General features: G+C 45.1%; 2 protein-coding genes across 7 annotated transcripts in view; one reads left to right on the plus strand and one right to left on the minus strand.

Annotated features, from left to right (window-relative positions):
- LOC132327231 (ubiquitin-conjugating enzyme E2 E1) overlaps window positions 1-7,753 on the plus strand; it is a 45,720-nt gene extending 37,967 nt beyond the window's left edge. For all 6 annotated transcript variants that reach the window (XM_059846206.1, XM_059846215.1, XM_059846225.1 and 3 more), the window contains 2 exons: window positions 5,755-5,902; window positions 6,825-7,753. In XM_059846206.1, coding sequence (XP_059702189.1) covers window positions 5,755-5,902; window positions 6,825-6,922 — 246 coding nt within the window. In that variant the 3' untranslated portion in view covers window positions 6,923-7,753. The remainder of the gene's footprint in view (window positions 1-5,754; window positions 5,903-6,824) is intronic.
- Window positions 6,588-24,480, minus strand: NKIRAS1 (NFKB inhibitor interacting Ras like 1). Its single transcript, XM_059846268.1, has 5 exons — window positions 24,406-24,480; window positions 23,297-23,390; window positions 22,455-22,579; window positions 14,629-14,870; window positions 6,588-11,858 (listed from the first exon to the last, which is right to left on the minus strand). The coding sequence occupies exons 3-5, from the start codon at window positions 22,546-22,548 to the stop codon at window positions 11,619-11,621; spliced, it is 576 nt and encodes a 191-aa protein (XP_059702251.1). The 5' UTR covers window positions 22,549-22,579; window positions 23,297-23,390; window positions 24,406-24,480; the 3' UTR covers window positions 6,588-11,618.
- Window positions 24,481-24,537: the final 57 nt, after the last annotated feature.

Genomic DNA, 24,537 nt, shown 5'->3' on the forward strand with positions numbered 1-24,537 from the left:
AGACCGTCTAGTTCCGGCCTCCTTGCTGTGGGAAGATAGACCTTCCACTAGACCATGTTGCTGAAAGCCCTATTCAACATGGCCTTGAACATTTCCAGGAGTAGAGCATCCACACCTTTTCTGAGCAACCTGTTTTAGTGCCTCACCATTCTCACAATAAGGGATTTCTTCCTAATATCTCGTCTGAATTAACCCATTTTCATTTTAAGGCCATGACTCCTTGCCAATGCCCTTGCAGAGAGTCCCTCTCCAGCTCTCCTGTGGGCCACTTTAGGTATTGAAAGGCTGCTCTAAAGTCTCTCTAGAACCTTCTCCTCTCCAGGCTGAACAAGCCCAACTCTCTCAACCTCTCTTCATAGGAGAGGTGCTCCAGCCTTTTGATTGTCTTGAGTCCTCTTCTGGACTCAGTCCAACAGGTCCATTTCTTTCTCGTGTTGGGGGCCCCAGAGCTGGATTCCGCGCTTCAGGTGGGTCTCACAAGTGCTTGTGATTGCCAGACACAGGTACAAGGACCTTGCACATGGGCTCATTGAACTTAATGAGTTCACAGGCCCACCTCTCTCTGTTCCTCCTAGGCTGCCTGTCCTTGCTTCCACTTTCTGTACAGTTGCTGTATGTGTTTGAGTTTGTCCAGGAGCTCCTTGTTCATCCATGCAGGCTCCTTCCCCTTCTCTGACAGGTGGATCCCATCAGACCAGTGCCCATCAGTGCCCAGCAGACCAGGTTTCCCAAGGCAAGTCCCGTGGTCTAAGTAGACAAACCCCCAACTGTGGCACCAGTCCCATTACCATTTGTTGGTTTGCTAGATTTGACTAGCCCTTTTGAACCCTTTCCCTTTGACCAGGTGGATTGATGAAAAAAGCTATCCATGCTCCAGAGTCCTTTCTTGTCACTCCCAGGACTGCCTTCTTTGGCTTTAGTGCCTTTTCTGATAGGATGGGTGTTTCCAGTCTCAGAGCAGCACAGTGGTTCTGTGGGGACACCTCAGTCTTTGGGGGCAAGTCTCTTCCTGCAGATCCTTGCCATGGCAAGCTTCAATTCTTCTGCATTATTGGCCCCCTCCCTTCCCTGTGTTCTGGTGGGAGTTTCTGGCTGTTTGGCCATAGGATGTGGGTCCAGTGCAGTTTGGAACCAGCTGTCTAGCTCCTCCTCAGCAGCCCTGATGCCACACATGCTTCTCACTGCCTCCTACAGCTCAGCCAGCTGCTGCAGGAGGTTTTCCACCTGGGCAGCACCTTTAGCAGTCAGGCCTGCTGGCTGTCCTGCTCAGGAGAAAGGTCTTGACACTGCCTGCAGTCTGAGATCCACTCTGCAGCCTCTCCCTTCAGCAGCTTCATCTGGGTAGAAGTGTCTGCCACGGGCAGGGTACATGGTACAAATGGCCCAGCCAGAGATGCAGCCCTTGCTCTCAGATGTGTTCCCACCATGCTGCTTCAAGGGTCAAGTAGGATGCCTTGCAAGACTATGCTGTAACTGCCAGAGCTACTGAGCCAGCCCTGTATGCCAAGTTCCCCCATGCAGAACCAAATAAACAGTTATGTCATTCCAGCTCAGCCCTGCTTTCTGCTCAGTGCTTCTGACTGAGATCGCTTTGTCTTTATTTTTGCATCTAAACCCTCACCCAGATGAAAAGAAGGTTGGGATTAAAACACCAAACAGATAGGTACCACTTTCTGAGACTTTAAAAGGTGAGTTTAGTGGTGATTCACTGTATTGGAGCAGTATCATTTAAATAGAGTTTTTAATCTAGCAAAGTCCAAGTCAGTTTACAAACCACATGTAGGCATGGAAGTAAAATACGTGTAACTTCAGTCTCATTGAGATGATATATAGGAGAAAGCATGGTGCTGCTGTAATAGAACACACTTTTTCTACTTGGACACTTCAGGTTGAAATGAAGAACCATCCTTTGAGAACCAAAGCTGCTCCTGTATTAAAATCTACACTGGTGTTAATCAGTGGTAATGTGGAAAATACCATTATCATATCACTCCTGCTTTATTCCTGTTATTTTTTTTGATTACAAACTGTACAGCTACTTGCAGTAGAGCGTAAATACTGTCTGTGGATCATGTTTAAGTGGTAGGCTAATGTAATTACAGTAGCCTTCCTGTAAGTGCCTTTTAGGGCAAGAAATAGGAAACAGCCAGTTGAAAAAAAAACCCAATGTATATCACTTTGATGATAAGCACGCACAGAACAGTAGAGTCATGTTAAAATAGAGTAGCATGTCATTTTAAAAGCCTTGATCTCTGAAAAGATGAAGCTCTGTAAGGAAAAAGGACTTGCAACCCTTGAATCTTCCTAGTCAGGCCTTGTAAGACCAGTGGAAGAAAGCCTCTGTGAGTCTTTGGTAACTCCTGTGAGGACAGATCCTGCTGTGGTGGGCTGCCAGTGGTGAAGTGCCTGTAGTTGAACACATTTCATAACCTGAAACTAAAATGCCATTAAAGGATTTACTTTCTTAAATAAAATTAGGTGAAAATGGTCATCCTGGCAAGCTTCCAAGCCCTTAGGAATATGTGAGAGAAGGTGTTGAGGCATAAACACTGACAAATGCTGCATGATTGATGAGCATCTTAGACATGTGTGATGAAGGATATACAGGTGTAGCCTTTGAGGACTGGGTCTAGCTCCGGTTGAGGGCTTGATTCAGTATGTTGGAGTAAATGTTTTTAGAGAGGATGTTCCTGTAGGAGAGCCAAAAGACTGTGCTAGAAGTGATATTTAGATTTCTGTGAGGATATTAAGAGGGGCTGCACTACTGTGCTTGAGGTTGGAGAAATGAAAGGTCTTAAAATTTGACTTGGAAATGCGTTGCATGGTACAAGGAACTTCAGTGGGAGAAATCTGATACAGGAACAGATACTCTCTTTCATGTCCTAAATATGTATAATGGAGTTCTCTCGCTTTTAATTGAGCATTCTATACAACACCTTGAAAATGTTAGTGCTAATCTGTTCTCTGCTTTTTATGTTTTCTCATTTTCTGTTGTATTCTGGTTTTGCCTGTGTTTCAGATAGCAGATGAGTCAGGCACGTGCTGGGTGTGCCTGGATTTAGGAGAATCCAGTAAACAAGTATAATTAGACTTTAAGAGTTCAGTATTAGTACTATTACAATGGACCTTTTCCTAAGAGTTACATTATTGTTGGGTTTGATTTCATTTACTGAGGTGAAAACAGTAGCTTGTGTTGACCTGGGGTGTGTGCTTTGATCATTTGTATTAATAACCTCTAACCACTTCCTTCCACCCACTCCTATTCTGCTGCTTGTGTAAATTAACCTCTGCTATCACTTCAGGGTAAGGTTGAGATTAGCTTCCTTTATGTCTTTTCAAAAGCTGTGCTTAACTCCATGTACTTACTGCATTAATGTAATCTCAGGTGGGACATTTCCAAAGGATTGTTCAGTTACACTATATTTTTCTGCTATTCCACATGCTGTTCTCTTCACTACCTTCCAAGTAACTCAGTTTCTTTTGATTTTAGTCCGAATGTACTAGGTTGATTTGAGGTGGTTTTTTTTCCTCTTAAGGGTGTAATGAGCATTTACTTTAAATATTTTTGTTTGTTTTCAAGTGGGCGTCCAGTTTCTCTCTCTTCCAGTTCCATTTGCTTTCCCTGCACTGCTGGGTTTTGTGCCATCAGCTAAAATCTTAGATGGCAAACAGCTTTACTACACGTGTCTAACACCATCCTAGTTCTGAGTTGCTGCTAAAGTGAAAACAAATTTAGATTTTTTTCCACAGTGCTTGGTAGAGTTCCTCTAACTGGAGAAAACTGCTTTCAGTGCCATAGATATATCCTTTAAGGATTGTATCTTAAGGTATATTAAGGAACCAGGCTTTTCTGCCAGTATATGGGAGTCTTCTTTCATTTTCACTTTCCCCTCCTTCATGAGAAATAACTTAAAAATAAACCTTACTCTTAAAGACAAACAGCATTCATGCTTTATTATCAGTTATTAGTCAACTGGACTGAGAGACTGTCTACAGAGTATTTAGCTTTTGTGATGAGAATCAGGATTAACAACTTTCTGTCTTTACAAATTAGAACTGTTGACCTATGTTAATTTGGTCCTTGTTGTATCAGCTTGGAAATACTCCATGGTTCCCCTTCTGGAAGTGTTTAAACTGTCCAAATGGTTACCTCACTTACAGTTAGAAACCTTCTTGGAAGGAGCCCAAAGGTGCAGGTCAAACACAGAAATACTGAGCAAGCAGCAGGGCTGGGCTGGGGGCTGCTCAGGAACCCGTGGCAGAGCCATTGCTAGCAGCTGCAAATCCCACAAATGTGTTTTGCCCTGAACAGTGTGGGTTGGGGCAGGTACGACAGAGGCAGATCCGCCCTCTGCTCAGGCTGGTGCACGTGGACTTCCACATGACTGCAGGGAGTAATTGCTGCCTTTCCTCCGAAGATTAGATGATCTGGGAAGCAAAGGTCATTTAGGCTTCTTGTCTGCTATACCTCCAAGGCTCCCTAGGTAGAAAGCATCTGGAGTTCTTAGTTTTGGAGTGACAGTTTTTTGCAGAAGGTGTGGGATGGTAACATATCTCTGCTGTCTTGCAGTCATTCTGCTATTTCCCCCATAATGTGCAAATGTGCAGGGATTTGGGGTTTCCTTTGTTTGCTTCCTGTTTTAATCCAAAATCCAAGCAGCTCGCAAGAAGTAAAGCGTAAAATCTCCCCAAGCATGCAGTGTGGGTGTCTCCTGTGTGACAAGTAACCGCTTTTGCAAGTCCAAAAATAGCCCATGTGCTCTGTGCATTGGGAGCATTCTTGGAAACACTGCATGGATTCAGTGCACGGGGACATGCCAGTCACCAGGCTTCTGTAGCTGTCATCCCGCCCCCCAAACCTGTGAGAGCGAGGGTCACAGGCAAATTTTTTGCATCAGAAGGGCAGTAGAAAAAATGAGGATTGACTGGCAAGTTTTATGTGTGGGCTGGACCCATCTTGAGAGAAGGTAAGTGTGTGGTATGACAAGAACACACCAGTGCTAAGTGTGTTTTGCAAATATTCCTGTGACCTCTAAACAGACAAAAAAATTTCTAGGTGTGGATAGCTGACAAATTTTTGAAGATTTAGGACATGAACCCACCAGCTCATATTCCTCATCCTAATTATTCATGCTCATAATCCTAATCCATGCGAATTGCACCAAATTTACTGTCACTGTTCACTCAGTGTCAGGGTAAGGCCTCTCTGCAGGTCCCATGGTGTTCTGAGCACAGCTCCTGGTGCTTGTGTTTCTCTTTCAGATAGCTTCTGTGGCAAGCTGCCTAGCTCGGTCACATCGTGAAAATAAGTAAATCTGACTATCTTCCCCTATTGCTGAGCCTCTTAGAAGTGATGGAAACTGTGATTCCAAGTGCCTTGGCCTGTCTGGAGGATTTTACAAATCCTTGGGAGTCCAGAAGGAGAAAAATTCTGGTGTTAAGGCCCTGGGCCCTTTTGTCACTGGGAACAAAAAGACAAAAAAAAAAAAGAGTGTGAAAAAGAAATGAAACCCACCGCGGCCTGGGTTTTGTGTTGACCGTGGAAGTCGGCTCCTGAGACTGTTGCTCATTTCTGCTCTAAATTCGGCTCTTTCTCGTTTCCGCCGCGAGAGGGCGGCGGCGGCGCGGGGAGCCCGGTCTGGGTCAGCCCGGCGCGCCCGGGCGCTGCTCCGCTGCCTCGCTCGGGACTGCTGTCCTGTCCCTCCCCACAGCCTGTGGCGCCCCGGCACACCCGCTCACACCCCTCTCTTGCAGGTAACGTTCCGGACAAGGATCTACCACTGCAACATTAACAGCCAAGGCGTCATCTGCCTGGACATTTTAAAAGACAACTGGAGTCCAGCATTAACCATTTCTAAAGTTCTCCTCTCCATCTGCTCCCTCCTCACAGACTGTAACCCCGGTAAGTCCACCTGCGCCTTGCATTCCTCCCAGCACCTAAACAATGTGGCCCTCCTCACTCCCTTGGTATGGCCAGCTCAGCTCATGCCTCCGGTGGAGCACATTTCCCTTTCCAGGGTAGTCAGAGAGGGGCTGGAGGCAGTGGAGGGAGATATCCCTTACCAGCCTGCTGTTCACTGCTCCTCAGGCTGACCCATGGGGAAACAAGCAATCCTCCTGCACATGAAAACTCCTTCCCCTTCCAAACGCAGCCTTTGCTGGTCTGAAGGGCTACAGTAATTCAGTAATAGAGCTTGAAGAGCCGCAAACAGCTCTGAAAACGGGGGGTTGACCTTTTACTTTGCATCATCCCTTTAAAAGAAGTGGCCAACTGTGCCACAAGTGGTCATCACTGCTGCTCTAACCCACCCACTGTCCGCACGAGTTAAGCAGAATATGTCTTCATTTCCAAAGTAATTTTACAGGTTGCAATTTTATATGTCTAAAGAGGAGAGAAAGACCAGATTTCACTATGTACTAAACTTGATGTACAAAACCCCTCCTTGAGATTTTATCTTTCCTAGAAGGCAGCTTTACATTGTTACAAGTACACTTAGCATGAGTATCTCAGGTACTCTTAGAAGGAATAAAATAAACCTGAAATGCATGAATTGGTGAAAACCCCCAGTAATGCAAAATATGACTGATTGTTGCGCCTTAAATTTTTAAAACTTTATTGGCATTTCACACTATTAAATTACAGATTAGCACGTCACCATAAATATTCAAAATCAGAGAAGATACAGATCATCAGTTCAGTATGTTTAGGTTGTTACAGTGTACCTTACCTGTGTGTTTGCCTTGTATGAAATTTACACTTCAGCTTTATTTAAAAGCTTTTATTGGGTAACTTGTCTGAAATAAGCGGTGTGTTTCCTTTTCAGCTGACCCCCTGGTTGGAAGCATTGCCACTCAGTATATGACTAACAGAGCAGAGCATGACAGAATGGCCAGACAATGGACCAAAAGATACGCTACATAAATTGGATTTTCGTCAAACTCTTACATTATTTGTCTGTGATGGAAAGAGCTGCTTATGATTTTGAAGGGGTGGGGGGGTGGGAGGGTGCTGGTAAAGAGTAGGGTATTTCTATAACAGATTTTATTCAGTCTTTTATTTCCTAAGATTTTGTTGTTGTAACTTAAGGTATCTTGCTACAGTAGACAGCTAGGATTTGGAATAGCATACTTTAAGACTGTAATTAGTTCAGCAATATTAGCTCACATATAGTACCGAGAAGAATGTAAACTTCTTAGACTTCTTTGGTTTTCAGTTTGCTTGCAATATGTAAAAGATTAAAACAGCTTAATTTTGTACAGGTACATAGGTTGACATTTATGTAAAACTCCTATCAAGACTCTACACACTGTTTTTGCTTTTTATTTGTTTGGGTTTGAGGGATTTATTTTGTTCTGGGTTGAGTTTCCTTTTTTTCTTTTTTTCTTTTTTTTTTTTTTTGTAAAAAGATGTTGGGATTGTTTTTCCCTATGGAGGGCACATTGGTATTTAACAAATCCTTTTTAAAGACTGTCATCTCATGATCTGTGATATGGAGAGGTAGATATATGGCCTCATATATAAAATGAGAAGTAGTTAATGTATTATTTTATAAGCCAATCTATCTTTGTGAAAAGAATAAAGGGTTTAATCAGGACTTATGGTAACCTGTAGTGAAATACCTTAAGCTGTTTAACTGTAAGGTGTGGAATAGGAGTCACTCAGTGGATTGGTTGTATGTTGTGGGCTACTTAAGTCTGCATTTGTTACTGTGCTAATAAAAAGATGTTTAAAAAAAAAAAGAAGAAGAAAAGATTTCTGCTTAGTCCCGTGCTTTGTCATTTTGCCAGAATGGTGTCTCTGTAAGCTTTGGAGGATTTATGCTGTGGTTAAGGACAAGGGAGATCTGCAGGTGAGTGCACTGACTGCTGCTATTTTAGGAAGACAGTTCTAGACAACCATACAGTGAATGACAGCATAAGACCTTTACAACTGTTCACTAGGTGTTCTGCAGGGACCTGGCCATGAGGAGGTAACTTGCCACTGAGTCCACAATAGTTACTTTTTAGCTTAAGTTTTCACAGTGTTGCCTCTGCAGGACCGCCATTTTGTTTGAAAGTACAACCAGAAAAGTGGAAGCTATCTGGAAGGGAAAGAGGCAGGAAGTAAAAGAAAAGAATGTCTTGATGTTTTTCTGTGGAGTGGTTTATTCACACCTGGAAGAGAAGGAATCGTGTCCTGGTAAGGTAGACAACACCATAAAGGAGTATCTGTACATCCTTTAACTACCTATAAAGATTATCTCCTAGAGACATAGTGTTTGCATTGAGGTGTGTAGCAACAGGGCAGTTCATTGTGGATGTGGCATTTCTGACCACTCCCTTAAGGTAAGGGCGGAAGCAGAGATTCATTTTTCATGGCGAGTGCTTCACCTTGCAACATTCTTGTGAGTGCTGGGTGGTCATCTGCACTCTCAGATTTGGTTTGGTACTTTAAAATAAATTCTGTATGTATTTCATTTACATACTTCTCTTGCTGTCTAGATACAGAGCAAATCTAACTTGGTCCAAAGTAATCTGTTAATCAGAGGTGTCCTTTCCCTTGCTGGGTGGGTAGTAGCACTGTACCCTCATCGGCTGAACTGCCGTCATTTGATACGGTGCATGATTGGCGTACGAGCTCCCTGAGCTGTTTACCTGTTTGGTACATAGCTGCATCACACTAGGAGCATCTCTGGTAATCTTTCCTTCTCCTCTACAGAGTAAAGAGGTAAATGGCTTAATCTCAGTAGTTTTTTTGCCAGCTTCTTTCTTTGTGCCACCAGGACACATCGAATTAACTGTTGTAACTGGTGAGGGCGAGTGATTTGTACAGTGTTTATTCAGCAGGGTAGAGGCTTTAGAGGAACAGAGAAAGATGGTTCAGTTTACTATTTTGTTTTTCTTCTTTCTAATAAGTTTTCTCCATTATCTTATGAAGGGACTCTGGTTTTGCAGAAGGTAAATGATCCCAGTGACCTAGAACAGGGTTTGTGTCAGTGGAACAGGAAGAACAAAATAAATGTTCTGCACATTAGGTACTACGTTATATTCTGTACTTTGCTTATTCACCCTGTGTAAAACTCCACTACAGCAAGTTTCATTTTTACTCAGTACCAGCCACTGTGTGCATATTATTTGCAGAGGAGACACTAGATTTTCCATCACTTCTCAGTAAAACACTATAATATTTAGAAAAACATCAGAGTAAGTTTATGAAAGAAAACAGTGGGTGGCAATTTTCTTTTTTAACTGAATGCCTCAAATTAACTAAACTCTGCATTTAGCCAAATCAAAGAAAATGTGTTTGCCTTTATGTAGCCTATTTGGAAAAATGGCCTTAGTCACTTAGAAGATTCTGTTTCTCTTGCCTGTCTTAAAACACTGTCAAGTCCTGGGAGTCCAGTGGAGCAAGTGCACTTGCACTGCACAGCTCTGGCAGCCTACAGGTGACATCAGTCTTGGCAGAAGAATTGGCACCGAGTCTGCAGCATGCAGAGCTGCACAGGAACCAGTCATCCCCATTCTTTCCATCTCCAGGCATTTTAAGTTCATTCTGACTTGTCAGCCTGCACTCCCTTGGCTCAGGGGTCAGCTTTAGCGATGTGTTGTGAGTAGACATCTTCACTTATTTTGATTGATTCAAGGCTGATTCTAGTCCCTTCCAGAGGGGTTCTGCAGAGCTGAAGAAGAGGAACATGACCCATTCCTTGGTAAGAGGTTGCAGCGAGGAGGTGAACCACTGCTGCTCTGAAGTCACCTCCACTTCCCAAGCATGCAGGCAGATACGGAGTCTTCTGGGTAGGGAGAAGCCTGGAGTACACGTGTGTTCAGTAGGAAATGAGTGAGGAGGGAGTGTCATCCTGCTGGGGACAATGACTCTTACTGGCTAGGTGCGGGGAGGTCGTGCTATCATGCTTACTCAGCTGCAGTGTGGAAACAATTGTATGTTCCTAGCAGGGCATTACAAGAGCTTGCTCATTCATAATTGCTGTCTTATCTTACTCCTTGGCCACAGCAATTCAAACTATATTGAGCAAAGCACATAAACAGTTTCGTCTACCTTCATTATAATGGTAGGGATTCCTGTTTAATTTTTAGTGAAGTGTACTGCTGCTCTGACATTAATAATGTTGACAGACTTTAGTAATGCTAACAGGCTTTATTAATCAGTATTCAGGAAGAGCAATACTATGAGCTTAATTGTGATCATTAAGCACACTATTTAGCAGTTATGATATGACAGTGCAAATAATGCTTGTGGTTTTGCTGATTCACAGTGAAATTCTCAGTATTTGTTCAAAAGAGGATTAATTTAGTGGAAAATGCAGAAAGTGGGTACTTCACTCCCTCTCCCTGCTCTTGCCTTCAAATATAAAGAAAAGCTAGCATCAATTAGTAGAGGAGGTTGTTAGATGCCAAAACTGGCCCCTGTCTCTGGGAAAAATTGCTCATTCTGTCACTCTGTATATCCCCTGTTGTTCAGTTTCGTGCCAGGCTGGCCTGGGACAGCAGATTCCTGCAGCACACAGGTTTGCCAGCGTCGAGTCAAACAGAACACATGCAGCTGTGCTCCTGCAGCCAGACTATGTGCAGAGCATGGAGACCAGGGCCATTTGTACAGGTATTGCTGGGCATTTTCCCAGCTCCAAAAAGGCAGGCAGCCTCCTATCCTCCTTAGCCCCACCTGCATTGTCATACAGAGCTTTGTACCAGCTGCTACCTGGCCTAGGGAGGGTGGATTGCTTGCCTGAGCAGACAGGTAAGCGAGCCCTAAGCAGAGCCCAGCAATACCTCCTGCATACAAAATTGATCCCTATAATTCTCAGTAAAATGACCACCTGTGGGATGTGGGACACCTATGAAATTTGTAGTGGACCTACTGGAACAAGCCCACAGCTATGTTGTCCTTAGGTTGTTGTTCAATCAGTGAGCTCTGAGAGCTGTTCTGGTTTCTACAAATTAATTCCTGACCTGAAAGCACTGCTTACTAGACTTTGTTGACAAGGTTCATGTTGGGGTATTTCCCATAAGATGTGGGGGGTGGTTTTTTTTATTATTTTCTTGGGGTTTTTTTCTTCCAGACACTAGCAAAACATCAGTGGCTAAATCTGATAATTGTTCCTCCTGCTCCATATCCTTCTCCTACACCAAGACACTGATCTCAGCCTCTTGCAGCATCAAAAAGCCCTGTGGCCCTGTTTAAGGTCAAGGTAAAAGAACTGTTGCCATTTCAAATATATCACCTTTCCAAATGGAATGCTTTATTGCAGCTAATACTTTTTGTGACTACAGGCTATAGATCTGCAGAGGGATTATATACTGGTAAGCTTGTTGATTTGTCCCTCAACATGGCTGTATCCAGGCATAGTAAAAGCCCCTGCTAGAGAGGTATCCATCTATCCCTTCCTCCTCCATAACCCTGGCTGCAAAATAACTGCTCTCCTAAAGTGCTTTTTGAGGCTTTTACCACCAGCAGCTTTTCCAAGCCAAGTCTATGAGAAGGAAGGATACCTCTTAGCTATATGCTTGCTGATTTTATTGCTGAATGATATTATTGCTTTAAGTGAAACTGCAAGGAGCACATGGCACAAAAAGGACTTAGACTGTGACCTGGCAGCAGGAGACAATGCTAAGCTAGTCTAATTTTCACAGTTATTCCCTTTGCTCTTCCTTCCAGGCAAGGGAAATGTTGATTTGTTCTGGGACTGGGACAGTTTGCTAGCTAAGAAGGTGAAGGGTTCAAGCAGTGTTTTGCGATCTGTCACAGTCACTTCCCACAGTCTCACTTTCTCAGCCCTTGCCCATTGCTGTGCTGCTTCTGTTTCCACTTGCCTTTGGTCCAGGAGGTCAGTTTTGTTCCCCAAGACAATAACTGCAACCTACAAACCAAACAAGAGGGAGAGCTTTATACCAAAATCATCCACCAGTCACCATCCTTTTAAACAGTGGACAAGTAGCAACACAGTTCAGTCTTGTTCTGTAACTTAGCACTGGCACAAGGTAAGTTGCATGTGGATTGGAATAGCAGGGTCTAGGATTTGAATTAGCCTCATCTACTTATGGGTTGAAAGCTTGTTTTAATCATAGGATATGCAGGACTTCCCCTTCTTGCCACCCCACTCCCCGCCCCCAATGATTGCTTGAAGGGAAGCAATAGCCAAGAGATCCAAAGTTAAACAGCCCCATTCTCCACTTACTTGGCAATTGAGCTGCCCTAGACAAATGATAAGAGCATGACATCTGAGTAGGTCACAGCAGCAGATGCTTGAGAGATGAAAAAACACACAGCAGCAGAGAAAGCCTGGATCCCACAGTGGTGGATTTTGCCCAGTTTGTTTCTTGCCCAAGCCCCGTTCCACAATATAAATAAAGCCAACTGTGCCAGCAGCCCGGGCAGGCTGAGCTATGGGGCTCCTCTCCCAGCTCAGCCCTGCTGGCTGCCCAGCCCCAGGGATGAAGGGGACAGTGCTGAGAGGGGCAGATAAGCACCAGCAGTGTTTTCTGGGGAGCAGTTTGAAGAGCAGCACATCTGTATCAGATGTGCAGTTGTAAGGATCCATCAAGTGACTTGTGTCACTATCACCCAGACAGTCCAGCGTAGCCAGCTCAGTAGGTACATGAAGCTTTCCCAGTGCTTCAGCTCTAGGAAGTGCCAAAGGCAGTGCTGACCATGTGAAGCTACTGCTCCTCCTTATTTTAACTGTTCTCTAGAAATGTTTTACCAGCTCTTAGGGGGAAACCATGCCTACTTTTTTAGTTCATGGTCCTTAGTCAAACTCTGTTTTCAACTCTACTAGTGGTTTGACAAAGATCGAGTGATAAAGTCCTCTCTTGATGATGATTTGTGGGCTTTGCTGTGGCCACACTTGCTTGCTCTTTCCTGTTCAGGCTAACTCCAGAATGCCTTCTGCTTCTTTCCAGCTAGAGATGTTTGTCATGTTCCTGTGAGGTCTGAGACTTCCTTTCTTTTCTACAGCAGTCCATGGTGTTTGGAAAAATGCTGCTTAGGGGTTTTTCCCCCCTCTGTGAAGGCTTTGAAAGAAGCTATAATCTTCATGTGTATTTACTGCATACTCCAGCTGAATTTTAGCTATGGCAAAGCTCTGTCAGTGTAACAGAACAAAACCTCTATTTAGTATAAAATTTGGCCAGGCTTTAAGGTGCATGCTGGAGAGCCCCCACAGCCAGCAGAGGCAAGGAACCAGCCATCAGTGCTTTCTGTCATCTGCCACACAACAGGGGACTGTGCCACTCAAAGAGTTGAAGTTCTGCCAGCTCAGAAGCACCATGTGTGGAGATACATCCCCAATTCAGTAAAGAATTCATTTTAGCAGAGCCCGGACTTTAAGTCACAGAGTCATTAATCTGCTGATTAACAGTTTACCTTAAGGGACTCCTGATCTCACCTTGTACACCTTAAAGCCTATTTTTTATGGAAATCATAGGAATGAAAACTATTTTATCCATCTGACTGTGGCCACGACTTTTTTAACCATGTAATCCTCAGTCAGAATCACAATTTTAAGCTCTTCAAAAGGATAAGCAAACTGTTTTTTTTCTAAAATACTTGCATGTAATGAGAGAGAAGAGTTCTGACAGGTAACACAGATGAGCAGGACGCAGATCCTGTTGGGGCTGTGACTCCCTCTCTGCATTACAACATGCTGTATAGTACCAAATCAGGGCCATCTTAAAACACAATGCCTGGGAAAAATTTCCTGCTTGTCCACCTTTCCTTGCCCTGCAGGGGAGTTATGCTTGACTCCTGCATCCCTGATATACGTGACAGTCTGCAGCTCACACCAGCCCTACCACCTAACATACCTCTCCTGTGACTGCACATTCATCTGCCATCAAACTTGAGCCTGCCTTTCTCTACCACCCTGTGTGCTGTCAGTACAAAACAAGTTACATTTTTGCAAAGTCTCTCCCTACCATTATCCAATTAATTCTTCATGCATTTTTTTTTTCCTTTTAAACAGCATAAAACAGGCATTTGGAAAGCTGTAGGCTAAAGACATTTAACAGAGAACACTACTCCAGAATATAGATACCGTAGGAAAAGCCGCAATGCTAATGCCACATGCAAGTTATATTCGTTTAGCTAAGCTGGAACGCTGTCAGCTGAAAACACTAGCTGCTTTCTAAGGGAAAATAGAGTAGTCATTTCACACAATTGAATTGATTCAATATGGTTGTTAAAATACATTAAAGCTGCTTTGCCAATTGACTAATGTCTGGGAGACCCATTGTCAATTACACTAGTTTGTAAGCCATCAAGTACATGAATACAAAACAAACAAAGATAATGCCCTTCGTTACATTATTCTATGCACTTGACTTCCTCTGTACAATATCTAGAAAAACATGAGCTGCACTGCTGTAGACCATATGTTTTATTAGTCATAAGTGTCCTGGCTGGTGCATTCAGCTTACTGAATTTTAGCTGTAGTAGAGGAAATAAGGAGGGGAAAAAAAAAAAGCATTCTTTTGCATGACCTGCATGGCATGTGAATTAAGCTTCTCTGGCATGTGAAGGCTTCCTTTTTGCTGTTTTCCTTTGTACACGACGTTTACAGAAACAAAAGCTGGGCTTTGCGACCTTAACTTCCTACCACTGCTACAGCATTTAACCAAGCATGCATTTACCTCCTTTTTGTCCCTGAAGACATCGATCTCCTTTTTGAGCAGTTCAACTCTCTGGAACGCCTCGAGGCTGGTCACGGCGTACACCAGGACGAAGCCGTCAGCCACAGAGAAATAGTGTTTGGGCAATTCCACGCCCTCCTGCAGACCCCTGGTGTCATAAAGCCGCAACTGTTCCTTCACGCCTCGGTCTGTCTCCACCGATGCCAAATACACATCTTCCATTGTGGCACCCTCTTCTAAGCCTGTTTGAAAACAAGCGGGAATGTTCCGCTGCTCTAAGTACAGCCTCACTATAAGAATTCTTTGCAGTGCAGCAGAATTTTGCCCCACAGTAGATTTTAGTGTGTTTTACAGAGCGACTTGGCCAGGCCTTGACCTTGCCTGGCATCTCCATGGAGGGCTGTATTCATAGATGACTGCACTAGCTATTTCCAATAGTGACACTGTAAATACATTAATATGTAAGCACATGATTATGCCTGTAAAATTAATCTATGCAACATGCACATTCTGAATAGGATAAGATATATGCTCTCCTCCCAAGTTTTCCAAACTCCAGCCACCCAGTTGCACCACTTCTGTGCCAAACACGCTGCAAAACGAGCCTGCCCAAACATACCCTTTTGGAACAACAGCCAGGGAACACCAGATAGTCAAGTAGAAACATCTTAAGCCTACTTCTTTGCCTCATAATGTGCTGGATCATACTGCAGAAGCAGGAGCCAAAGGAATTATTCTGGAAATGAATGTGTATTAGTGGTACAACTAACCAATATGTGAAATTAAGCCAGAAAGGGAAGGGGATGTTTGCAGGCAAACAAAGTTCCATACTATATTCACTCAAATACACAGAGAGCTTTTTCCATTCCCTAGGGATTTAAAATGACTCAGATTTGCTAATAGGAACAAGTTCATTTACTGCAAGGCGAGAGCATGCACAAGGTAGCAAGCTTTCATATATGTATCACCTGGTCCACCCTGACTCTGCATCCTGGCCCTCCTTCCCTCCTCCTCTCCACACAGTCAATGTGAGGTAATTCAAGGCAGCTTGCTTTGAACTAATTAAAATTAATTTTTCCTAAGCCAAACCTGAAAACATCAATCACCTTAGCTTTGTGTTCCCCCTGGATGGAGGTGCATAAGGTTACAGGTTGAAACAATCTATGTATAGTGTAGCTGGGCCACTTTCTGAGTTGGTTTTAAGTATTCGTATTAGCTCTCTGCAACCCACGTTTTTGCCTCCACTGCACTCCTATATACAATTGTTTGCTGCTGCAGGACTACAATTATGAGTCCTGCTTTATTCTCTTTGTCTGCCAAAAAGGGACCATTTTTAGTGTATTGTTTAAGAAAACACAAGGGATTATCTGGCCTATGAAAATAAGGATTTTGCTATATTCAATGACACTATTCAAAACACTTCACACTGACAAACAAGCTAAAGCATTCCACCCACGCTGATGGTTTCCCGTGATGCATGCAGCATTCCTGTGCAGGAAAGTGGCACAAGCTGTTCTTTTTGCCCCTCTCTGTGCAGTCTTCATAGATCAAACTCTTATTAGGTTTCCAAAGATTTAATTTATCTCGCCTCCAAATATAGCCACGCTAATGTGTGGGAGCAAAACTAAGAACAGAAGGACAAAGCAAAGGTTAATGAAAAGAGGAAGCACAAATGCATCCTGTGTGATTGTAGAATGTGTCAAAGGGTCACTTTTAAAGACTGAGGTAGTAACAAAGCCCTTTCTGGAGATAGCGCTATTGTTTAGACACAGCACTATATTCTTGCTCTGCCTTGCTGCATTGCACAGACAGGGCAAGGAAATGTCTAGCATCAGTAAACATGGCTTTGGCAAGAAGAAAGGAACCATAAGTACCTACATTTTGTTTTTTTAAAAGCAACAAACAATATTGTACAGTTTTTCATCCTCTAAATGCTGTAATCCAACAGCCTCTAATATATCCTTGTTATCCTGTGACAATCTCTTCCTAATGGCATTAAAAGCAGCAGTGAAAAGTGTGTCTTTTAACATCCTATTTAAAAACGAAGATGAAAATTTAAGACCTGGGACTTAACTCAGCAGAATAGAGCAACAAATTTTAATGTGAAATAGGGGGAGGCACTTAGGAGAGACTTGAAATTTATGCACCAGTATCAGATTCCAGAGGTGAAATTTCACCTACATGCACTGGGGGAGGGACTATATGCAAGTTGTTTCCCAAATAAATATAGACAATTTTTAGAAATACCTGTCCCATCTTATTCTAGGGCCGGGTCCTAAAGCCCAGACCATGTATCAGCTGTATCTTGCTGACAATGACATTTACACTTCTTGTTAGTAGCATCCCATTCAAACACTTCCTAGGTCTCCATTCAAAAATGGGTCAGGCAAGTTGTTGTAAGAGAAGCAACACTAGTCAGTGTCCTAGAAAGATGCTGGCACCATCCCATCCTCCCTGCCACAAAGATCCTGATTCTCCTTCCCTTCACTGGCATCCCCGGTCATCCTTCCACCACCTCTGCCTGAGTGGGCAAGGGCAGCTTGTGCTGGGAAGTTACTGTCCTGCAGACAGTTGCCAGCTTGACTAGTTTTTCCATGGAGCAGAGCACTGCAGTGGGCCAGCTTTCAGGTTCAGAAGTGGAGGGGTGAAAGGGAACTAACAAGATAGTGCACAATGTCACACTTCCTTTGAAAACAGGAGATATAAAAAATTTGGAGAGGGAAAGGAGGAATAGACAGAAGTGATGCCATTCTCTAGCATCTACTTAGCCGGTGCAAATCTTAGGAGAGGCAGAAAGGTCTTTGTTTTTTACTGACTGCTGCCACAGAGGAACTGCAACGGGAAGCCTCAGTCATAACTGGGTGTTGTTCCAACCCTTTGTGGCTTCCCAAAGAGGAAAAGAAAAGGTTTAATATACTAATGAATCCTGCACACTTAGGCCAGGCACAGCAGATAAACTGCAAATACCTAAGTAAATCGAAATTTCAGGAGGGATGGAAATTCAAAAGATCCCAGTTGGATCTTGAACATTAATGCAGTACAAATTTTTGAGTACTTTTGAAGATTTCATGCATAATCCCTCTTCGCCTTTTTCCAGAGGAATTCAGCAAAGAGCTCCTGAAACCTGCTATTCCTTATGTTTGTAAACTGCAGAATAACAGGCTTTTCTTATTTAGATCTCAAAAGACCATGTATCAGAGGATCCCTGACTTGGGAAAGAGCTGGACAAACCTCAAGAGGAGCTGATCTGTTTAGATTTAGCTGCTAGGGAAGTACTGGTCCCACCAACAAATAGCCAGGTTTTGACATTCAGTTCTATATATATTCAGTTCCATTCTCATCTATTTCTAAAATACAAAGCTGACTGCAACTCTATCACCAGGCAGTTTTAATTTAAGAAGTGAAGATGTAAAAAGATGTCTCTGCCCATGGCAAGGGGGTTGGAAGGAGATGATCTTTAAGGTCCCTTCCAACACAAACCATTCTGTGATTCTATGAATGCATAATTAGGTTAATTAGCCTCCACATCCAAAGTGTGTAAGCCAAAACCCCAAATCTCTCCAGCTGGAACAAGTGAGGCAATTTCTCTCATTATGGCTTCCACCACAGTAATATATGGTGTTTTCATTCCTAGCTAGTAAGAGGATCTGAAGTAGCTGCTTATGAATAACGTGACCATCCCAGCTATTTACACAGCCAGGAGCAGAGATAAGTTTTCTACAAGGGAGAGTTCTCATCTCCTCCTGTTGAGGTGATAAGTTTTAGTATAGGCTGAGAGGCCAGAAATATTTTAAAGGCAGAAGAAAGACTCCCTTCTGCACCATCACTGAACAGGAACACTGTTTAAGGAAAAATATCCATCCTCTTTACAGACATGTCCTTTACCAAAGCTAAGCCAGCAAGTCTCCTGCTAGCCTGGTCAAGAGGTACCAAGCAGTGCCAGGTACCACAGGTACTTAGTGGGACAATCTCCTGCTGACAGTCAAGGACCCTTTTCATGACTGAGGAGATAAGACTGGCCCCTCTTTCTTCAGGACAGCAAGGTGGAGGATTTGGATGAACACAACACTAAAGTCACAAAAAGAGAGATCATCCCAGGTACCAGGCAATCCCGAATCATAGAATAGTTAAGGCTGAAAAACATTTCCAAGATCATCAAGTCAAACTGTTCAATCAGCATTGCCAAGCTCATCACTCAACCATGTCTCCAAGTGCCATATCTGGTTTTTGAACACTTCCAGGAATGGTGATTCCACCACTTCCCTGGGCAGCCTGATCCAATGCCTGAACACCCTTTCCCTAATTTTTCCTAATATCGCATCTAAACCTGCCCTGGCAGAACTTGAGGCCATTTCCTCTTGTCCTGTTGTTTGTTACTTGGGACAGAGACTGACCCCCACCTGGCTACACCCTCCTGACAGGTACCTACAGAGAGCAAAAGGTCCCTCTTTGGAGCCTCCTTTTCTCTGGGCAGAACACTCCCAGCTCCCCTCAGCTGCTCCTCATCACAGTAGTGCACCAGACCCTTCCCTTCATCAGCTTAATTTTCCTTCTCTGGACCCACTCCAGCCCCACAATGTCTTTCTCATAGAGAGAAACCCAAAACTGAACACAGGATTCAAGGTGATGCCTCATCAGTGATGAGCACAGAGGGATGATCACTGCCCTGGCCCTGCTGGTCACGCCATTTCTGATAGAGGCCAGGCTGCCATCAGCCTTCTTGGCCACCTGGGCACACTGCTGTACCTGTATGTGTACCACATACACATGTGCAGTGCTTAGCAGCTACTTGCCCTGACCTATGGTGATATAGTTCCTACATGACTCAGTGCTAAATCTGCACCCATTTCAAACATTTCCTTTTGGGTTTTTTGTAATTCCTTGTACTAGTTTGGCAACAGTGTCTGCCTTGCAATAGCTACATTATTTTACATGGCTCTGAGAGCATCTCTCATCTATTTGTCCTCTCCTTTCCCATCTTGGAACACAAGGTAAATTCCCTTGCAGTTTAATGCCTAGCACAAAATCCAATACCAGACATCGTTGCTCACATGCTACAGGGACACAGATATTCCTTTTTGGGGGTATTCCTCCATCCTGAGTAGTTTTTCCTCTCTGACCTCAAGCAATCAGTGACTTTGCAAAGAGTGTTAGCTGCTGACCAAGTAAGTAACATGACACTTAGGGACTTCACCCATGACAAGCCAGGGAGACCTGAAGGTGCTTGTTTTTCTAGGAAAAGAAACAGTGCAACTGGGTTTACAGCACCATCACCAAGCACACAGCCAGGAGCACGGGCTCAAAGCCAAGGGCTTTACATAGCAGCGTGAAACCTCCAAGGACTCTAATCACTTCCCTGACACCAGCTGTGCCACCACTCCTTTTTACAGGAAAGTCAACAGGAGGCACGTGAGCATTGACAGACTTGTGGCTGATTTACAGCCAGGAGGAGACCCTCGTGACAGTGGCTGCAACACCTTGGAGAATGGCAGCAGACCCTGTGCTCTGAGCCTCCAACCAAGTTCTAGCGTGCCTCTTGTCACTGAGAGGGGGATGTGCCATCAGAACCAGAAAGGAAAGACTCCCCCTGTTGGCTCGGCCATCCTCCCCACGGCTCCTGGGCCCTTGGAGCGGCTGCAGAGCTGCTCCTGACGTCAGTCAGGAAGCACAGGTTTTGAAACAGCTTGTGTCTGCGTTGCCATGCCTGGTGAGCTGCCTTGCTGGTTGGCTCTGAACAGTCAGGCTTTCAGCAAACACACTAGTCCCTTCTTGCCTCCGGCCAAAAAGGCCATCAGCCAAGATGTACATATCAGCTTTCTGGAGCTCACAAGCTTTAGGAAATGAGGATCAGGATCCTGTAATCATGTTTCAGGTGTGGAAGGGCCACCCCTGCAATGGTAGCACCATTGTGCAGTTTAAAGCAGCTCAGCTAAGAAGCAAAGACCCACTATTCCTCAAATTCTGTCCTTGTGTAGTGAGATTCTCACAATGGCATCCTGCTCCTGAAATTCAGCAGTTAAATCAATACAGAGTGGAACAGTAGCTGAAAGTCTTCCAGGAACCATTTCCACCAACCCAAATTCCAGGCACCTCTTGCCACAACTGCCTGTGTGCTGAGGAAGAGGCAGGGAGGATGGTGACCACTCAGCAGGACTGCCAAAAGCACCAGCTTAGAGGTCCCTCCTCTCAAATGTGCCTGATGGCCTGTGTAAGGGATACGAAAATTGCTGGGCCATGACCACTCATCTCTTGGGAGTGCAGCAGCTCTGTAATGACCCTCTCCATATCTTCATCTTGTCTCTGCTACTTGCCCTCTTTCTCTGAATGTCTTAGGAATATGATTTGACCAAAATCACAGAAAACAGGAAACTACATTCTTCCTTCTCCCCTTGCATTCCCCATCTGCTATCAGCTGTTCCTTCCCTTACCAGTAACTCCAAAATATAAGATCAGAGCTGCAGGCAAGGAAAAATTATCTTTTTAAGCGCAGGGGGGCCAGGGGCAAGGTCTGGAGCAGGGCATTTGGGAGTGACAGAGAGACACTCATGGCTAAATCCCAGGCACGAGGCCTCCCTCCGGTTATGTCAGCCAGTGTCCGTGACGTTGTATAATCATGTACATGGCTGGCTCCATAAATAGCTCTTCTGATCAGCAACACCCGAATATCCTTCCTGCCGGGGTTGCTAATAGCAGGCAGGAATTAATGCAAGGCAATACGATTTAAGTAACGTGGCCTTGCTCATGCTGCTCGGGTGTCTCTGACAGTCACCCAGCCCGCCACAGAGGAGAGGCAGGTGGGTAGCAAAGGGAAAAACCTTCAGCCTGCAAAGCTTTGCAGCCTTCACGTTGAAAGCTACACGGGGCTACGTGCCTAGCGCTCAGTAGGATGCTGGAAACAGATGTTGCTGCAACATTAGAGGAAATCCTCCTTTTAAACACGGGTATTAGCACACAGTTCTGTATCACGCTTTGCCAGCAAATTCCTCCCATCCACACATTTTAAAGGTGCAGTGCTGCAAAGCACCATGCTAGAAATCCTTGTGTTTATCCAACAACTTATCCCTACATCTAATTTACTGGCTCAAGAAAAAAATGCAAAGTGACTAAACATCTTCTGGTGCCACCCCTTGTTTCTAGGTGAGGCAGGAATAATTTGTCAGCCTGATGATCGTTGCCCTTCCTTTCAAAGCCAAATGTAGAAACAGAGGGAAACGTGCAGGCTCTGCCTTTGTTCCCTTTCTTTTGTGCACAGCAAATATCAGGCATCCTCTGTTCCTCTGTCAAGTCTGTTTTCCCCATGGGGATTTCTTAGAGAGCAGAGACACTTGGCCTTCAAAACTCAGCATAGAATGTGGAACCTAAAGCTGAGCTATTTTTCTTTCCAGAGCTTTGATTAAATGCTAGCCAAAACCAAGCAAAATAAAGCTATAAGAAGATGAAACAAAAGTCTAAACAGCGTCTACACTCATCATGTGACAGCTATTTATTTTTCAGGCGTCTACGGCATCTTTCAGGGAACGAGATATTTCTTTTGTAAATACGCAGCAGGCACATCACCTACTTTCAGTGTTTGTTTCTTTTTAATCATTCTTGTGTTTTATTACTGGGAACATCATGGAGCGGGTTCTTCTCCACGACTCTTTTAAAAATCTGTAAGCAAGGGACTACAAATTTTAAGAACAGCCCAGAGATGCCAGAAAACCATATTAATTTCCTCCTTCACCTGAGCGCAGTTCACAGTCCTCCATTATTGGTGTTTTGGGGCCCACACCGACCAAGATGCTAGAAAAGGAAACCACCTCCCCCCAAAAGTAAAAATGTCTCACCGATAGTGTGCTTTCCATAGAGAAGCTGCTCCAAAATCGCAGTCTTTCCCACTGAGGCCATTCCACAAACCACCACCTTGTAGCCCTTTCCCATGCCTCCCGACAGCCGGTTCCACGGTGGAGCCCTGTGCAGACAGGGGAGGCTGTGAGCCCGGCACGGCCCGAGGATGGGGATGGGGATGGGTATGGGATGGGGATGGGGATGGGCACAGGCACAGGCGGGAGCCGAGCCCACGGAAGGCGCAAGGCAAAGGCGAAGCAGCGGGGACACAGCTCCCTCCCAGCGCCTGCCAGCGACTGATATTTTTAGGACTAGAGTTTCCTCCCACACCATTTTTTCAGGTTTTAGGCTGCTGCCAGTGGTGCTGATGCTTGCCTGCAGCCTCAACACTTGTCCTGTCAGGTTTGGAGAGACTGGGAGTGCTGGGGCATGCACGCCCCCGGGGCAGGGGCTGTGTTTGTTGGCATGTGTGTGCATGGCATTATTGGGCTTCCTGGGTTTGAAGCGGGCTTGATGGTATCTCATGGTACCAGGATGGCTTCTGGAAATACAAGAAAACAGTGGTTCCTTCCATTTTATTCTGCTCACAAGAAAGTTTTTAGCTTTTATGGACTAGGAACTACAAAACAGGAGAGTTAAAGGCAGAAGCACAGGAAAGCAAATGCAGAAAGCAGGTATTTTTGGTCTGCTTTGAAGCAGTTTGATGGGTGGGGGTTGGTTCTAGCAGGAGGCATCCAGCAGCTTGGGGCACTTCCCTCTGCCAGTGAGCCATGGCAGGGCAGCAGGCCCTGACTCAGTTTGCTGTTTGGAGCCATTTCCCACAGAGAGAGCTGAAGAGTACCTTTTCTGGACCAGGAGGGGCTGGTGTTGTCCTGCTTCAATTCCAGTTTAACCAGGTAATGCTTCACAAGCCAGGGTGCTCTGAAAAGCACACACTGAAAAACAGAAAGGTCATCCTGTAGCTGCAGATAGGGAAGCAGAAAGGACTTGCAGGCTGGGAAAGCCTAACTCATAGAATCATAGAATGGCTTGGATTGGAAGGCAGCTTCAAGGTCCTCTCCTTCCAGCCCCCTGCCATGGGGAGAATGCCACCAACCAGACCAGGTCGCTCAACACCCCATCCAACCTGTGCTGTGCCATAAGCAGGAGGGAGGGGAGCAGAGACAGGAGCAGATCAGTGGGTAAAGCCAGGGTCTGCAGAACTAGGCACCCCATGGTGCCCTCTCCCTACCCTCCACTGAAAAGGTTTTAGGATTGGCTTTAGGGCTTTTTTTTTTTTCCCTTAGCGTTTATTATTTAGAACAGAATAGAATTAGGTTGAAAGAGACCTTTTAGATCATCCAGTCAAAACATCTGCCCAGAACTACCACTGTAACCACTAAACCACTTCATCCAGCACCAAATCCAGATGCCATTTAAACCCCTCCAGGGATGGTAATTCCACAACCTCCCTGGGCAACCTATTCTGATGCCTAACAGTGAAAAATTTTGTTCTAACACCTAATCTGAGTTTCCCCTGTCTCAGCTGAAGGCCTCGGGTCCTCTCAGTGCAGTCACAGTAGAGGAGACCAGCCCCCACCTCACTACATTCTCCTTTCAGGGAGTTGTAGAGAGGGATGAGGTTTCCCCCGAGCCTCTTTTTCTCGACACGAAACAAACCCAGCTCCCTCAGCCGTTCCTCATCTCACGATTTAAAAAAAATAATTATCATTTTAGAGAGATTTTTTTTAAGGCTTCTTTTCAGGGTTTTAAGCAAAGTCCCACCCAATGCGGACCTGGGGGTCTCACGGGGGCTGGGGAGCGGGGGTGTCTCGGGGAATGCCCTATCTCGCCAAGGCCCTGCCCCAGGTGCAGCCCTCGGGCGGGGCGTGCCCCAGTGCCCTGGGCCCGGAGCGCGCCCCCAGCCCCCGAGCGCGCCCCCGGGGCCGCGCCCCCGCCGCGAGCGCGCACCTGGACAGACAGCCGTCCCGGCCGGCCCCACGGCCCCGCGCGGGGCCCGCCCCCGCCGCCCATTGGCGGGCGCGGGGGGCCGGGCCGGGCCGGCCGGGCTGGGAGGGGCGGGACGCGCGGTCCGCACCCCCG

Source organism: Haemorhous mexicanus, chromosome 1 (genome assembly GCF_027477595.1).
Source record: "Haemorhous mexicanus isolate bHaeMex1 chromosome 1, bHaeMex1.pri, whole genome shotgun sequence".
Classification (NCBI taxonomy): Eukaryota; Metazoa; Chordata; class Aves; order Passeriformes; family Fringillidae; genus Haemorhous; species Haemorhous mexicanus.

What these genes read in the sequence shown, in the direction of transcription:
- NKIRAS1 (XM_059846268.1), bottom strand. Translation starts at nt 22,548, where the DNA reads ATGGGAAAGGGCTACAAGGTGGTGGTTTGTGGAATGGCCTCAGTGGGA. An exon ending in CTATGGAAAGCACACTATCG is followed by an intron (nt 14,871 to 22,454) that starts GTGAGACATTTT and finishes GTTTTCAAACAG; the next exon opens with GCTTAGAAGAGGGTGCCACA. An exon ending in TCTTCAGGGACAAAAAGGAG is followed by an intron (nt 11,859 to 14,628) that starts GTAAATGCATGC and finishes TTTGGTTTGTAG; the next exon opens with GTTGCAGTTATTGTCTTGGG.